This window comes from Protopterus annectens, chromosome 7.part0 (genome assembly GCF_019279795.1).
Source record: "Protopterus annectens isolate FY-2018-M chromosome 7.part0, PAN1.0, whole genome shotgun sequence".
In the NCBI taxonomy this organism is placed as follows: Eukaryota; Metazoa; Chordata; order Ceratodontiformes; family Protopteridae; genus Protopterus; species Protopterus annectens.
In genome coordinates this window covers 1,794,383,926-1,794,402,799 of record NC_056739.1, presented here as the reverse complement: position 1 = coordinate 1,794,402,799, position 18,874 = coordinate 1,794,383,926, and the positions used below count along the sequence as shown (strand labels likewise).

Genomic DNA, 18,874 nt, shown 5'->3' with positions numbered 1-18,874 from the left:
CATCACACACACTACGGCCAGATTTCATTTCACCACAATAGACAAAATTCAAATGCACAGAACTACCAAAGCAGGCTGGCATGATATATTAAATAAAAATGAATCCTCTTGGATTATTAGGCTAGGGGCTTTATTTAGACCTGACCTTAATGAATTAAGTTAGACTTGGTAGTTCTGTTCAACAATAGTCTATTTTTCCAGGTGTATCTCTTTAAATACATTGATATAAAAGCAGACACTAGGACGTGCTCTAATGGAATATTTTGTTACACTGTAGAAGGCTTGAATTTTCAGCCGAAACCGGTTTGCTTGTTATTCTACATGGAGTTGCCACAATAAAGCCTTTATTTTTACTTCTCCGTGTGCTGGATTACTTTTTACAACAAGTACTCTTCTTTCCCATCAGATCCCTGATTTTCACAAATGTGGAGCTTATCAGAAGGATACAGAAGGTTAAGTGCACATGAAGGTGAGCTATTCTAGGCCTAAAAAGAACTTTCCGGAACATCTGATGTCTATACCATTGATAGCTTTCTTCTGTCTCTCTTTTGGAATAAAATACAGGAGTCAAAGACCCAGATCTGTAGGTAACAGTGGTTGATTCCAATGCCAAAACAGGATCTAGAAACCACTTGGTCAATAAGATAATATAAAAATCAGTCTCCAGAGCCATGGACAAGGGTAAGGTGGTCCACACAGCCTATCTAGACCTTGCCAAGGCCTTTGACACCATCCCCCACTCTGGAATCATAGATAAACTTACTAAGTTGGGCATTAATCCCTATGTCACCCAATGGGTTGCTAAATGGCTTACTGATAGAACCCACACTGTAAAAGTAGCCGACTCCAAATCCAGCTCCAGACAAGTGACAAGTGGAGTACCTCAGGGTTCAGTCCTGGGGCCGCTCTTGTTTGGCATCTACTTCTCTGAAGTACAGGTCAACACTAAGGGACTCTGGCTAACAAAGTTTGCAGATGACTGCAAACTAGGAGCCATTATTGAATCCCCAAATGATGTGGATACTCTACAAAAGGGCCTTACAGAAACAGATGCTTGGTGCCAGAGCCATGGGCTCAAGCTCAATGCCAAGAAATGTATTGTTATCCCCTTTGGGAAAAAACATGTATCCATGAATTACCATATAGGTGGCAGTACACTAAACACAGAAAGTGTGATAAGAGACTTAGGGACACAGGTGGACAGTGGTCTCACCTTCGATAACCACATCGCCACAACAGTCAGGAAATCCTTCTATGTGGCACACCTCATCACGAAGGGCTTTTCATCCAGAAAAAGGAGGTCATTGTTCCACTGTACTCATCCCTCATTAGACCCATTATAGAATACAACGCCCCATTTGGTATGTACCTCTCAAGACATCTGCAACAACTGGAAAGGCCTCAGAAATACCTCACTAAAAGAATCACAGACCTAAAGCAGATGCCCTACGCTGACCGCCTTAAAACTCCAGCTATACTCTGTCGCATATCGTCTACTCAGAGGCGATCTCTGCTTAACATACAAGGCCATGTCAAACCCAGAGCTGTTGGACATGCTACACTTAAAGAAATCCCAATCCCTCAGAGCTACACGCTTCAGGGATCTAAACCTTGTCATCACAATAAACAAAACATGCTGGAGGGATAGGTTCCTGACCCAGAGACTCCCCAGACTTTGGAATAGATTGCCCATACATGTCAAGCAGAGTGCCTCTTTGGATCTCTTCAAGAGGAACCTTGACGATTGGATGGGAGAAAGGAAATTCACCCCAGGGATCACGTCAGTCGCCCTGCTAGACAGGGGTCCAGGAAAGTAAATAATGTGGGAAGAAATAGCCAGGGAATTGTTATGGCTAGGCTTGTATAGGCCCTAGGGCTGATAGCCTAGTACCAACCTATGAACCTATGAACCTATGAACCTATGAAAAGCCAATATAATTGGTAGAATTTACCTACATTAATACCTCTTTATCTGAACAATGACACTACAATATCACTAAGATTCTCCTAGTAGCCTTATGTTTAAAGACTTATCATGGACTCTCTTGCAGTGTATTGAGTGTTTGTTTTAACCTACATTTATAGCTTTTAGCAATACTGAATGAATGTAACTTGATTTTTGTATTGAGTGCTTGTTTTAACCTACATTTATAGCTTTTAGCAGTACTGAATGAATGAAAATTATTGCCATACCTGCATAATATAACTTCCTGTACTAAGTTTACTTCTTTTTTTCTCCCTCTCTTTCAAATGTTCCCAGCTCTGCATCCTGCCTATTTCAAATTCAAAACCTAGAGTCTACCTGCCTGCCGGCTGCAGACCCCTTTCAAAATAACCTGCACTCCCACTGGACTGCTATCCCAGCACCCTTCCAGTAAAGAAGTAAACATGTATGTGTACTCCCTAAACTGGCAGTAAAGCATATGCTTGACATTTTTTACTTTTGGTGATTAAAAGCTCGCTTCACAGCCAGGACAGCCAGCAGCCATAGCCCCTCTCTACCCTGTAGCTAGCATACTTTCTCTTCTCACTAGCACAAGCCCCTTCTCCTGAGTATTTTCTCCCTTCCCAATTCCTTGATCAGCCTTTCTCCCAGATAGAACTTCCATTGTAATACATAACCTGTCCACTAGGTGGCATCTTTATTTCAGTCAGTCCCGCACCTTATTTATTTAGCCCGCTGGCTTATAATATTAATACATCTCAACTCGGTTATTCTAAGCCCTGCTCTTAACATACTCTCAGCTTTAAAGCCTACTTTTACAATTATCATCTATCTATTCTCTAACCTGCTCTACTACTGTATTCCCACTTATCTATACATAACTAAACTTACCTTAATAAACCTCTTCCACTGATTGTTCCTCTTGATCTCCTTCCTTCTTTTGTGTCTACCTGCTCCGTTCAGCCTGCGGGATCACTCCACTCCCCTACCCTACCCCCATATCCCACCCACCCCAGGGTCCTACCTTTATTCATCACATACCCCTCCCTCCTACCTAATTACCCAATAGCAACTCCTTCCTCTCCCCCCTCCCTCTCCACCAAACATAGGAATTTTCCCTCCCCTTTCCTTCCAATCACTACATTCTCACATAAACTCTCTTCACTTCTTCTTCCATACATAAACAATTAAAGCCCTCTTCTCTCTCCTCCTAAACCTTCACTGCTTCACAGACATCCTCCTTTTTACTTATCCTCTTATACCATTCTCCTTTTTTTCAATATGCATTTCTTAAGTCACCACTCTCTCTACACCCCTTGCTTTCTCCTTGTCTTCCTAATTCCTCTCTACTACACCAGCTCATTCTCCTTCACTGCTTGTGTAACATTACCTACAAAAATAACCTTCTCACAACCCCATCTTTACCTACAATCCTTCTCACATTTCTACTCAATCTCTTCCTCACGTATACAGCCCAACCCACTTCACCTATTCCACCTTAAAATCTTTTCCTCTAAGATACGTAAGATACTGCCTCCTAAACTACTCCTGGATTTTCCAAAACTCACATTATTTAAACTCAAATGGCTAAAGGATACCTCCTTCAACAATCTAGCCACTGCTGGAGATATCCACCTCAACACTGGTCTTAGTCCCCCTACTTGCAACACCTACCCCCTACCTCCTTCGTCCTCCCACAACACCCTAAAAATCTTTACCATGAACACCCAGAGTATTAACAACAAAGCTTATTACTTTCAAGCTTGGCTATGCCACAACCAACCAAACATCGTAGCAATCTCTGAAACTTGGCTCAAACCCCATATCTCAGATGCTAGATCCTACCCCCAGGATTCAATATTCTCAGAAATGACCAACCAAATAAGAAAGGGGGTGGCTCTGCCTTAGTATACTCCAACCTCCTCACCTTAATACCCCTCCAAACTCCAATTCCACATTTCCAGAACACTGAATTGACTGCTGGACTGCTAAAAATGAATAAACACAAGATTATCTGCATAATAGCCCTTTATATCTCTCCTGGTAACAATATCTCTACCCTTGAGGATATTCTGCTATGGGCCTCTACTGAAATTAAGTATGAAACTTATATTTTAGGAGATGTAATTATTGACTGGAACAAAATGAATAGCACCTCTCCCTCCCTATCCATCAACCTCTGCAACTTCTCACAGATAATTAACTCAGTCACGCAACCTAACAAAGTAAATCCCCCTGGTTCCACTTTAGACTGGATCTTAGTCTCTGATCCTAATAAAATAACCCACTCTGGCATAACTCCTGATTCCATCAGCGACCATTTCCCAACTTACATTCATCGCTCAACAATCTCTTCCCCTCACCAGCACCAATATATTTATACCCGTAACCTCAGTAATTTCAACCCCACATCATTCTCAAACATTCTCAAACAAATGAACTGGCAAATACTAAACTCCCTTCCTCTTGACAATGCTATAGAACACTTCAACTCTGTCTTCCTAGACACTCTAAACTTCCTTGCCCCTCTTAGACACAAGAGGGTAAAAACTAATACAGCTCCTTGGCTATCCAAAGATACTAAGAAAATTATGCACCAAAGGGACAAACTTTGAAAGCTCTACCAAAAAGATAAACTTCCCAGTACCCTGCTCCAATACAAACAGCAACGTAACCTAGCAAAACAACTAATAACCAAGGACAAAAAGTCCTACTACATCAAACTCTAGTCCAACAACAACAAAAACCCCAAGCAATTCTGGAAATCAATAAACTCACTGCTTAATCCAAAAATAATCCTTGTCCTTGTCCTGACCCAAGCAAATCGGATCTTGATCTAGCCTCTGATTTTAACTCATTCTTCTTAGAAACTATTTCTGACCTGACTAGGACCTTCCCCAACATTAACCATCCAGCCCCTCTCTCTTCCTCATCCTACCCCACTAATAACTCTCCCCCCTTGTTCAACTTCAAACCTGCCTCTACTAACTCCATAAAAAGACTTCTATCCAAACTTAAACCATGCTCTAATGCTCCTGACAACATTCCCTCTGCCTTCCTAAAATGTGCTGCTGATGCCTTAGCTCTCCCAATCAGTATTATAATCAACAGATCTATTAAGGAATCTTATGTCCCCAAACTCTGGTGCTCAGCCTATATTCTTCTCCTTCGTAAAGGAGGCAAAAACACTAGCATCTCTAACTTCCACCCTATTGCTCTGCTCTCTCCAGTCTCTAAAATCCTTGAAAAGTGCATTCACCTTCAACTTATGCCTTACCAGGCCCAAAACAATCTTCTTACACCTACACAACATGGTTTCCGCCCAGGTCATAGTATTATAACTGCTCTACTCTCTTTCTTAAAAACAGTCAATCTAGCCCGAGACTCTGGACATCTAGTCTGCACTGTTCTGCTCGATCTGTCCAAACATTCAACACTGTTTCATGCAAACACCTTCTTTATCACCTCTCAAAGCTCCATCTCTCCCCAAACACTATATCCTGGTTCTCCAGTTACCTATCAGATAGAACTCAGTCAAATGAAAGTACTCTACCTCTTCCTTCTTACCTACCCCAACTGGCGTACCACAGGGATCTATCCTAGGGCCCATACCACAGGGATCTATCCTAGGGCCCATACCACAGGGATCTATCCTAGGGCCCATACCACAGGGATCTATCCTAGGGCCCATACCACAGGGATCTGTCCTAGGGCCCATGCTTTTCAATATCTTCATAAACAACTTTCATGCTGCCATTCCTGATTCCAAAACTATTCAATATGCAGATGATTCTACCTTAGACTGCCCTGTCTTTAATCTCTCAGAATTGCTGTCTAAAACACAAACTGCTTTCTCACCCACCGAAAATTGGATGGGCCAAAACCACCTCTCTTTCAATGCAAACAAATCAAAAATTCTACTTTTCCCTCCCACAAAGTCATTCTCCTACAATAAAAATGCCTTCAAAATGCTAAGTCAAACTAATTCAGCTATAGAAGTGGTTCCTTCCGCTAAACTACTTGGTATTACTATTGACGAACATCTCAAGTTCAATATCCATATTCAACAAAATATAAAGAAAACTCACCAAAAGCTAAGTATGCGGTATAGGAAAAAAAATTGCTTCCTCTCTTATACTACTAGGAATACTCTAGCCACCACTTATCTACTGCCTTCCTTATTATATGGAGCCCCCCTGCTAACTAACCTATCCTCCTCTATTTCCTCCAAACTAGAAAATTGCTATAATAAAATCTCAAAATTTGCTACCAAATCTAAACCTTCTACCCATCACTGCCTTATCCTAAGATCCCTAAAGTGGCTTGAACTCCCAAATTACTTAGACTTCCAACTCACCACTGCACACAAACTTGTATATCACCCAACTAAGTGTCCAGCGCTAACTAATATCCTCACCCATTACACCCCCAATAGAACTCTCAGATCTGAGCATCAAAACCTAATTGCTATCCCCAAACCCAAAAGTACAGCAGGCCAACTTCTCACTGTCTCTCTATGCAAAAAATGGAATTCCCTTCCTCCCTCTGTAAGAACCATCCCATACTTAGAAAACTTCAAAACTCAGCTTACCAAACACCTGGCCACAAAATGGAAATGCAGTTGCCACCATCCAACCTAATCTTCCTTAGTACATTCCCCTGGGGAGGGGGGAGGGGTTCCCACTCTGGTTCCTAAGACCTCAATAACTCTCCTTCAGCTATGCTCCCACGAGCACTTTCTAAGCTCTCCTTTCTCTATTAGCTGCTTATTTCTTATGGTTAAACATTGTAAATATTGTATACAGCTTTCCATTAGTAATTTCTTTTCTGAAATTGTGCATGTATAGTGTATCCTCATTTTACTTAAAGGTATGTATATAAAACATCTTCTTACCTAATATCTGAGTGTGCACACTAAAGAAAATGTATAAACAATAAGTCCACGCTCAGTGCTTTTCTGCTTATTATGCATATTTTCAAGGTACTTACTTGTAACTGTTTCCATATTATGTAAGACTGACATCCGTGTATTTCTGTACCTTATCTGTATTATGTATCTTGGAGCTTTACTCCCCGGGCCTCCACTGAAAACGGGTCACTCTGACCCAGTGGACTTCCCCGGTAATCAAACTGGAAATAAAAAATAAATAAAATAAATAAGTGATGCTGATTTGATGTCCTGTACATCTGCATTGGCTGTGATGGTGAGACATCCTGCACTGATCAGTCTTGATGTACTGAGGTCATTAGCTAGAAAGACTTTGCAGTTCAGCCTCCATCCATGGCATCGGCACCAAAGTCTCCTTCAATGTAGGTGTCAAAGCATCTGGCTTTGGGCCTGAGGACTCAAATATTGACAATGTTCACATGAACACAATGGTGCCATTATTACTATCTATGCCCTGAAATGAAGACCTCCAGCCCTGGAAACACAGAGCACCAAGAGATATTGACAGCCCGCCAATATTAAAATGATCAGCAAAGTCAACTGTGTCTGTAGTAGGTGCACTGGCCTATAGTCTGCCAGCACACTGAACAAGGGGGGAAAAGGAGCCATGTCCCTTGCCACTTTAACCCAACAGGAAGAGAGGAAGTCCATCTCTGTCTGGGCTGGAACCAGTGCCTTCAGCATTTTTTTTCAGCCTAAGTTCACTGAAAGATGGAGCTTGTGGAAGAAACACGATGACCACATGAACAAGCAGGAATGAAATCTGGTGTGAAATGATTTGGTTGATTCAGGTTCAGAAACTGAAGTAAAACTATGTCCATGACTGAAGCTTTGATCTGAAAAGCTCCTGTCCCTGATCCTTTCTTAGTCTAGACTCCATGAACACTTTTAGTGCTAATTTCAGAACAGTCAGTATGTACAAGTAAATTAACTTAAAATAAGTTTACATAAGAAAAAATGAATGTCAGCATTTTAACAGGAAGGTGTTATTACCAACAGATAGTGTGATTCCATATGGTTTTATGCTGCAAATGCATTCTTAACTTAGAAAATGGACTATGAGTTAAAAAATTTCACAGAGCAATATGAATTTTTCCCATACTTTCAATAAGCAATTACCATACAAAGGACACTGGAAAATTCTGACACAAAAAAATTAATCACGAAGGAAAAACTATAAAACTTCCAGAAACATTTCAGCATAAGCACTTGAACTAAATGAAAACTATAGGCTTATTTAATTTTTGTTGATTGTTATGAGATACAGTTATAAATATATGATTATGTGACAGGAAAGCAACATGTCTATCTAGTTTGTATGTACCTTACAACCTGACCCTTGTAGCTTTAATTCCCTCCATTATTCCATCTACTGTGTTATCATTTAAAACTAGCTATTGTCTCACATTTTATTTACAGTTTGCTAACTGGTTATTCCCACTAGGCTAGTGGCCTCTTTTTAGGGGAGACTTGAGCTGGTATTTATACTGCTAGGAAACATTTGGCCAAGGTATCGGGGAACTTCCCTTATTGTTTTTGATTGGTGCCATGGGATCTTTTACATCCATCTGAGCTACCACCAACTCATGTGGATGAGGCCTTGGTTTATTGACTAAGCTGTAAACTCTCTTTGGTAACCTGTTCCAGTTTCTCATCATTGTCTCTGTAAAATAGTAGTTCATCACATCCATTCTAAATATATTAGCATCCAGCACACATAGCCACTTCCCACATTGTTGCACATACTCCTCTGATCCTTCTGCTTACAAATGTATTGAGGTACAGAATAGCATGAAAATATTTTCAAAAGGATCACTTGGCAGACCAAGACAAGAAGAACTGCCAGACTTATGGTTCATCATAATTCTACAACAGTGAATCAGAGGTGCCATCATCCAAGGCGATGGGGGAATTAATTTGTTGATGCTTCGACAGAAACCAGACCTCATCAGCGAGAGAGAGTGCTACTCGGTCATGAAAGCGACACCCTTCATCTAGTACTCAATGCTGCTGCTGTGCTGGTTTAGGTGGATAAGAGACGTTCACTGTACAGCTGTCATAACAGCAGAACATAGGTCACCATCCCAGGAGAACTGCTGGAAGTTTCCCTTACAACAGGAGTCTGGTACTACAGGAGTTTTGGTTTTAGTCTGTCAGCAGGCATCATGATAAATGATCTACAGTGTTTACATGAAATGAGGAATGTAGAAGAACCGTTATTGTACATCAGGGAAAGAACAAGAAAGTAAATGATGCCCTGCATCAGGACTCAAGGAAATATGGGACAAGAATGCAGCTAATATTGCTAAATATGTCAAGCAGAGTGCCTCTTTGGCCCTCTTCAAAAGGAACCTTGACGATTGGATGGGGGAAAGGAAATTCACCCCAGGGATCACATCAGTCGCCCTGCTAGACAGCGGTCCAGGGAAGTAAATAGTGTGAGAAGAAATAGCCAGGGAATTGTAATAGCTATGCTTGTATAGGCCTTAGGGCCGATAGTCTAGTACCAACCTATGAACCTATGAACCCATGGAGAGATAAAGTATGAACTGTTAGTGAAAACCTTCCACTGCCCCTATACTCACTAATCCTAAACATGGCAGGATAAAATAAACATTAACAATCCTGCCTCTTAGACTTGAAGATAGCACCAAAGATTACCAACTACTCCAAGCAAATTGTACTACTCTTTCAGGAGTGAGATTATTCTGCGAGTACAACAATAAGTACTGCCACCTATAACGAGCGGATAATAATAATGAAACTATTCGGCAAGTATGACAAACTCACAACTTTATTAATACAAATAACGGCTTAAAAAACAGGTACAAAAGAAAAAATGAACCTTTATATTAACATGAGTTGAGTGCTTTCACCCAGTGTATCCGGGCTTCATCAGAACTAATTCACTGTTTACATAGTAAGCTATTTTATGCCTTTTTTGGCGCCAAACTAGAATATGAAAATTTAAAGTGACCCTAACACAATTCACAACTTTTGCACCAATGTCCATAAATGTTCATTCAAATGCCTTTCTATGAAAAAGACATATACAAAAATGTTATGAAGTGTTAAATAGTGTTGAATCGAATATATGACACATAATATAACAGAGTTCATAACTTAAAATGTCTAGACGAATGTAATATATAAATATTGTGATGGTAAATGATGTAATCTGATAATAAATGAATAATAGATTTTAAAATACAATAATAATAATAGATTGGTATAATAAATATAAATAGTCATCCTATTTCTAAAACCTAATAAATAAAATAAATGGTTTTGTTAATAAAATTTTTTTTTTTTTTTTTTTTTTAATTTTTCACATTCTAGTTTGGCGCCAAAAAAGGCATAAAATAGCTTACTATGTAAACAGTGAATTAGTTCTGATGAAGCCCGGATACACTGGGTGAAAGCGCTCAACTCATGTTAATATACAGGTTCATTTTTTCTTTAGTACCTGTTTTTTTAAGCCGTTATTTGTATTAATAAAGTTGTGAGTTTGTCATACTTGCCGAATAGTTTCATTGTTATTATCCGCTTGTTATAGGTGGCAGTACTTATTGGTGTACTCGCAGAGTTGTTTATTTGAGTTTTCTTTAATCGTATTCAGGAGTGAGATTATTGTCAAACCTTCAGCAAAGAAGGTTATAGCTATATAGCTGAAAGTGTTTTCTTCATTCTAATCTCCTTCACAGATAAATTCTTACACACTGACATCTGCCCCTCACTCTTTCCCCAACTTGTACACAATACTTTACAATATTCTCGATGTTCACAGGATAAAGATACCCTCTATCAGTGTCTTCCTAGGTGAAACAGCATATTCTGGCGTAATCGCATATAGCTTGAACTAACCCTCTGAAAATGTTGGAAACATAGTGGATTGCAAAACATTCAGAGGGGGCTAAAATGGAGGACAAATCTTTATGACATCTATGATGATTCAGACCCAGAAGAGTTTTTTTAATTGTTAAAAAAAATCAAAAAATAATCAGAGAACTTACTGAATGGCAGGCCTTCAAGAAAACTGATTTTTTCAATGTCAGTATAAAATCACCACAACTAATCCACATACATATCTTACTTGAATGAGAAACAAAACAAAATACTAACACTTTCCTCTTTGTTGTTTTATCTTGCTAGCCCTGACTCTTAAAAGTCATTTAATGGAAGGCTTCTGTTTTAACCATAACCACACTAAGTAATCAGTTCACAGTGCAACTTGGTTTCCAGTTAAATGTTAGGTCTCCTATGAACTCTTATGCAAAATTTGTAATCTTTGAAACTCAAACATGCTTTCATGATTTACATGCACAGTTTAGTTGTCAGCCATTATACAGTGTTTTGTGTGTTATGTTTTTGATATCCCTTAAAGGTTGAGGGCTTTTATCCATACAATAAGTATATAGCAATTTCCAGAACATGTGTTGTATGGACAAAAGTGCTAAACATTAAAATTCTCCTGTGTGTCATTATGGGGTGTGGTTATTTTTTTCCTGGTTTTGGGTTTTTATCCTCACGTTTTCATGGACTGTTTGTGCCAGTTTTGTTGTTGGTATTTCTTAAATGTTCTTAAATTCTGTAATGCAAACAACGTTTGGGCTTTTCTACATAAAAGACTCTGTATGTAGATAAAGCCATTATTACTCACCAAACACTATAAATGTTCAAAACAAATTTGACTTTCTTGAACCCTTCCTACAACGATATAAATCAAATGATGTTCAAAACAAATTTGACTTTCATGAACCCTTCCTACAATGATATAAATCAAATGTGTTAGGAATAACTGAAACTAAAGTAAAACATGAACATAAAGTACATCATTGTTGTGATCCAACTCCAGATGTTCCCACGGTGATAGGCATGGTTTGCCTATAGGTTGTGCACCTTTACTCCTAGCCTTTAAGCACCTGAGTACAACTCTGGAACCATCTTCACAGCAAACTAGCACATTAGATCCCAACTGGATAGTTAGCAAACTTGTTTTGGGAGAAAATACAAATTATACCCTCTTATGCCTATCACCCCTCACTAATCCAAAAAAAATCTTCCTTTATTACTATACACGCTGCAAATGTGGCCATCCCAATAGTATCATACTTGGTGACCCCATTTTAAATTTTTAGGGCTAAAAAAATATTTACCTTACCCAAACCACAAAGTTTCAGCAAAATGCAACTTTATATTAGACTCACAATTAGACCACATCATGGTACTTCCACTGTAGTCTTTGCAAATACAATCAGTAACCATTTTCCACTATTATTAACATGATCATTTAATTCACTAACATCTCACTTGCCCTTACCTAAATGTATTTACCACCTCCCTGATAGTAATACAAAACAAATTGTTTCCACTTAGAAAACAGCATTGGAGGGAAACACATGCCCCTGTATTACTCTTATTTAGAAAACAATTAGAATAAGTGATAACGTTGGCATCGATGGAAATAATTTCAAAATTCCTTCCACCAAAACCTATTTTTCAGCAGTAAAATTTGAGATAGAAATCCTAATCAAGACAGCAAAAATCAGTCTCCCTAAAGAAAAAAAAATGATACTATACTCACAATTATCCAAGCTAATCTAGCAAAACAACTAAACTCTTTCAAGGTCCCCAAAGCTAGTTACTACACATTGCTCCACATAAAATGCATATAATTCCAAAGTAAATATTTCCCCCAGTACCCACATTTGTTCAATTAGCTGATTTAAACACAAGCTGATCCAATCCATATAACTGTATAATGAATACATTGCAGTTCACAAATATCATTGTAAACCTGGTAAATAAACAACTAATAAGTCTTCCCACAACTTCTAATACAGTTCACAACTCTTTCCATTCTAAATTCCTCAAAAAAGCTGCTGCCTGCATCCCATATTCCCTAACTTTTATATTTACTGGACACATTTTTAAGGAATGGGAAACAGCAGGTATTGATCTTGTCTGTAAAGTCTCACAGTTTGCAGCTACTGAGCATTTCTGCCAACAGCTTCTCCACTAAGCAACATTCTTGAAAACTTCTTTAAAGGAGGTCTTTACTGTCATTTATTTCTGCTCGATACACAACATGGATTTAGCTTCAATTTCAGTAGAGCATTTGCCCTTTATATTGCCACTGACTACATCTATCAAAGCATGGACATAGGTGATCTAACTGGAGCCATTTTTGTAGACTTAAGACTGTCTTGTGATTCAGTAGATCATGAATTTCCATTCTTTAAACTGCAACTTCTTTTCTCAAACACCACAATAACCTTGTTTCAAAGAAATACCTGTCCAAGTCAGTAACCATTTAAAATGTTGGGACCTTTTACAGTAAGTCCCGAAATACGAACATTGAATCTTTTACAGTAAGTCCCGAAATACGAACATTGAATCTTTTACAGTAAGTCCCGAAATACGAACATTGAATCTTTTACAGTAAGTCCTGAAATACGAACATTGAGTGGACAAAAGATCAGACTTGTATATACCAAGTCCCAGATCCCATTTCTTGGAATATTATTTTTTCTCCAAGGTATGACAATCTCTGAGTTGGTATATATAAGTTTAGGGTGTGCGGGAGTTTTAAAGAGGAGAACAATCTCCAAGATTCACTCGTCTCTTCTTTTGGCATGTCTGCACTTGGTATTTTAAATGCTGACATTTCAATAGGGAGTTGTCAAAATCCCATTGCACAACACTGTCTCTACCTCCGTTCTCCTATCTAGGGTACCATAAGGATCAGTATTAAGCCTTATACCATTTTCCATCATCTTCATAAATTCCTTATATTTTCCTCTCTTAGGAAAAGTTCATCTTGAATGCAGATGAACGTTTACTACTAAAATCTGCAAAAATAGCACTGAACTGCACAAACCTTAGCAGCAATTCCTACAACTCTGCTCCTGATATCACTTGTGCAAGCTACTTAAACTTGCAAAAAACGCATCAAACTCTTTTGTACTCCATAGACTCCACTGAATAATATTTCCTTTTCATTGCTAGACCCTTGGGACAATAAAATACTACTGTTACAAAGATAAAGTTATCCTGGCAACTATCTTGACAAACATCTGTCATTCTCCCATCATGATGAGGCTATGTCTGCTAAGTAAAGGTCTTACCAACTTTGAATACTTCTGTAAATGTTCAGACCAACTCATGTGGGGCACTCATTTAGCAATATTGAAAATTTCTCCCCCATAAACTTCAGTTCATGGTCCTTTATGCCACTGGTAACAAGCGCGCTATCAAAATGCTTCAAAAGGTACAGTACAGACTCTGTAGGTTTATCAACAATGTACTAATAGATATTACATTTTAACTCAGGCCAGTACCTTGCCCATTCAAAGGGGCACCCACTGGCTGTCTTTAGAATGTGTAACATTATAAGTTCTGTTTATCTTTAGCTCTTAAACTCACTCTGTATAACATTCAGTAATCCCTTAGAAACTAGACTCCTGGAGCGAGTAATATCTCTCAACCTCTCAGTGCAAAAATTCTAGAGAAACCCGAACAAGTGGTGGAACAAAGGCCCCAAATCAGAGACAGATTGTAAATATTACTCTTATAAACTTGAAAATTGATTGAATAAAACTGTTTTGCATTAATTGGTATGCAATGAAGTCTGAAGAACCAATGTCTGTCATTATTTAGTGACTTCGAGTGTCAATGATTTCTCAGAAACCACAGATTCTGTAAGGAACAGACCAAAAAATAAGAGACAAAAATCTGTGCATTCTTCAAAATTCTGGTCACTTGAGAGGTATGGAGTCAACAGACTTATATGACATAACTTTTGATCAACACCAAAGGACAGCAAAACAAGGATATGGAGTTTGGAATTCTGAACTAGCACATTTCCGGAATCAGAGTAACATCAGTTTATTATTCAAATCCCTACTCTTACCTGTTCCTTCAAACAACTAGATTTTGCTCCTGCTTCAGTCAGGATTATAAATATTTTCTGGAGATGATTGTAAATAATCTTCATGAGCAGCAACAAAATATATTATTGCAAATGTATCCAAGTCTATAACTCTGGAAATAATATTCTCATTGACAACAATTGTAGTATATGTCTCTATAAGCAATTGCCTTTTACGTGGTCATTCTGTAACCGATGGTCAAGTTGGAACCATCTTCCCAGTTATCAAGCGAAACAAACAAATAAATAAATGTACAACTCTTGGTTTACAATTTCCATGAATATTGTTATAAAGTACCTTCCCAGGTTGACAATGTTTATTTCTAACCAGCATAAACCGACAAATACTATCACCAAAATACTTAAACGTGCCCATACAATTGGAAGACTGTACAAAGTCCTCACCAGTGAGTGTTGTAAATTCTTAGGACAACTGAAATTAAAACTGGGTCACTCTTCTATGTTCATTGCTACTTTGACAATAACTACTGCAATGATTATAATTATTAATAATTATGAATACTGATCTACTTCAGAAGAGCAACTCAACAGAAAGTCGAACTTCATATGGTCAAGACCATAGGATCAACTTTCCAAAAAGCCAAATGACAGAAAACAATAAAACTCTATGTTTTTGCAGGGGCAAGCCTCCCTGCACCCCCATATGGGGGGGGGGCTGCACTCCCCATATCCCCTGCATATTATATATCCAGTATTGCTCTACAGTGGGGAAAAGAGTACATTTTCCTGATCCCCACTGTATGGCGATCCCCATTCAAAAGCTTCGGCATTTCTGAAGGGGACCCTAATGAATACATAACAAAAAGGGCAATTGTTGGTAATAGTTTTATTTAGTTCAATAGACGTATTTCGTATCAAACCTTAAATTAATTGTCCTTCCTTAGTCAATGACACTGATATCTGAGAAGCATAAGCCACCCTATCCTCTGTACTGTCAGGTCCTGTTTAAAATTCTACAACATTAAGGGAAATGATACAGTGTTGCATAGCATGTTACAGTATCTGTCATCTCAGGATCATAATCCCTTCCGTAAATTGATGATTAGTTTCATATACTGTGTAATAACCACTCTCATCTGATAAATTCCTAATGAAAGAGCAACTAGCCTAGCACTTACCTATGAACTTATAAGAAATTATTGCTTAACTAGCATTTGCCATGAATCTTTCTAGTTTATCAGGCAAATTTTTGCAATTCCATCTTAATTCATGACTCTTTCTACAAAAAAATTTGTTTTTTTGGACATTGCATCCATTTCTTTAAGCATTCCAATGGAAACTATTCATTGATTTATTTTAATAAGCTACAATCAAACACTACAGTTCATTTAGCGTTTAGAACATAGCACATATAATCACAGAATTAAGCTTTATCTAGAAAACTTTCAGCTACATTGTAACATGGAAATATCCGACAGGAAAAAAAAAAAAAAATATATATATATATATATATATATATATATATATATATATATATATATGTGTATATATATATATATATATATATATATATATTTTTTTTTTTGCATAAATTGTCATTTCCTGATAATGGATTTAGAAATGCCTTAAAGATTTCTTGAAGAATCTGAAATACTGCCTACATAGCAAATCAGTAGAAACAGAAGAATACATTTGAAGAAAAGACACTTGAAATTTTGTAGCTAGAAGGTCCATTGACAATGTATTTTGTAAAAGAGAATGCCTAGCCATGCTCTGCGGTACTTACTTGTGATAGCAATGTGAATGCTGTGTCCCATGGCGATGGAACTGTTTTGTACGGCCCTGCATCGGTAAACTCCCTTGTCTTCTGGAGTCACATTATATATTTTCAAGGCGAACACCACAATTTTATCCTCCTTAGTGTCTCTACTTTGCTGCTGCTGTTCCACGTGTTTGTCCTTTGTCTTTTCTAACTGGAAAAAATTATGACCAACAACTTTAACCCAAGTTGTGACTGGATAGCTGCTAACAGCATCTTGTATGCAATACCTTACAGTGCAGTTCAAAATCAATGAGTTTCCTAAAGTGACATTTAGGTACAGTTTCCGATTTTGCACTTCCAAGGCACAGTCCTGTCTTGAACCTACAAAAAATCAAATGAAAAATATGTATTACTGACTAAAGCAACAGGATCAAAAAATTAGTACCCTTCATGTTTTAATAAAAGACTAATGAACAATGGTTACATTTCTGAGATGGGGTCTGATGGGCTTGAGTTCTGCCCACATACATGTGTGAGAAATAAGGCAAGTCATATTACTTTCTCAGATTCCTTGGTCACCACTGTAAAGGACTGATGCAAATCTTAGAATCCACTTACCTGTGAGACATCCACTTTTAATAGCTTTTACCAGTTTTGTTTTTCTCTCTAGCAAATTGACAACAGCCAAATGATTTACCACAAAAGGGTGACATATGCAAATGGTCATCAAGTGTGATAGAGCAACAATCCGCAAGTGGGGGATTATTCCCTTTCCCCTGGGATATTTGTGATCTTGGAATTCATATATCTAATTACCAGTGGGGTAGGGGGCTGCAGGGGAGCTTGCCCCCCTCCCTGCAAAAAAATGGTTTCTTTTATATATATATATATATATATATATATATATATATATATATATATATATATATATATAAAATGTGTGTGTGTGTCAGTATATCTATATATATATATATATATATATATATATATATATATATATATATATATATATATACACACACACACACACACACACACACACACACACACACATAAATATATATATCTATATGTAAATGTGTAGGTGCTGGTAAGCATTACAGAATATAGCTATAAATTTTAAAGGTCAGTCTGCAATGAGTTAAATGCATGCATAGGTTAATCATGAACTAGTGTTTTCATCCTCTAATCCTGGCTGCTTAAAATTATGAATACGATTTCTATCTTCACTCCATATCGCCTAGTTAATAACTTCATATAAACAGAGCTTAAAATCTAATTCTTGCAGGACACCAACATATCTGACCACAGGTCTATATTAAATGCTCAAAGAGGCGTTACATCGAACGCCTCTTTAGCGACATGTAAACACCAACTGCACTAAACCGCAAATGCTCAAAACTGAGATTTCTTTCCCTGGGAAAGAAATTGCTAGCACCAAAAACACATACACCCAATTTCAAACATAACTAAATGGGGTGTTTCACCCCCCCACACCCACCCCCCCCAACTAAATGCACCAACTCCAAGATTGCACTACGGTGGGATAAAGGGCAGTGTCATGGCTCAAGCCAAGCAATTTTTTTTCCCTGGGAAAAAAATCGCTGACCTGAACCTTTGCTATTTTCAGATTTTGGTCTATATGTGTCAGTGAAATGGCATTCACTGCAATGCCATTTCGCCGATCTAATACAGACCTCTGACCACTTCTGTGTAGAAGTACCAGCCATGATGGAACCCACCTCTAACCATGTAAATATTCTTAACAGAACCCATCGTGTCTTTCATATTACTAGTGAATGTAAATATAAAACTAAATATAAATGTAAATGTCAATGTAAATATAAATATACATATAAATGTAAATATAAATATAAAGGTAAATGTCAATGTAAATATAAATATAAATATACATATAAATTTAAATATAAATATAAATATAAAGGTAAATGTCAATGTAAATATAAATATACATATAAATGTAAATATAAATATAAAGGTAAATGTCAATGTAAATATAAAAATAAATATAAATGTAAATGTCAATGTAAATATAAATATAAATATACATATAAATGTAAATATAAATATAAATATAAAGGTAAATGTCAATGTAAATATAAATATAAAGTATACATTGCTCTTAATTTGTGCTGTAAACTGAAGAAACCTTTTTTTAGCTTTTTCTGATACTTCACACTTAAAAACATCAGATGCATAGATCTAAATGTTAGATCATGTATTTATAAACTGGAAAGTGATATGAATAAAATTAATTGGAGTAGCGAGAAGACTCTTTTTTTTTTGGTTTCTGTGGATACATAAATC

At 37.4% G+C, this 18,874-nt stretch overlaps 1 protein-coding gene across 1 annotated transcript in view; it reads right to left on the bottom strand.

Annotated features, from left to right (window-relative positions):
* LOC122806192 (B- and T-lymphocyte attenuator-like) overlaps positions 1–18,276 on the bottom strand; it is a 137,588-nt gene extending 119,312 nt beyond the window's left edge. Inside the window, exons 1-2 of the mRNA XM_044076424.1 lie at positions 18,156–18,276; positions 16,571–16,927 (exon numbers count right to left, since the gene is read on the bottom strand). Coding sequence (XP_043932359.1) covers positions 16,571–16,927; positions 18,156–18,276 — 478 coding nt within the window. The remainder of the gene's footprint in view (positions 1–16,570; positions 16,928–18,155) is intronic.
* Positions 18,277–18,874: the final 598 nt, after the last annotated feature.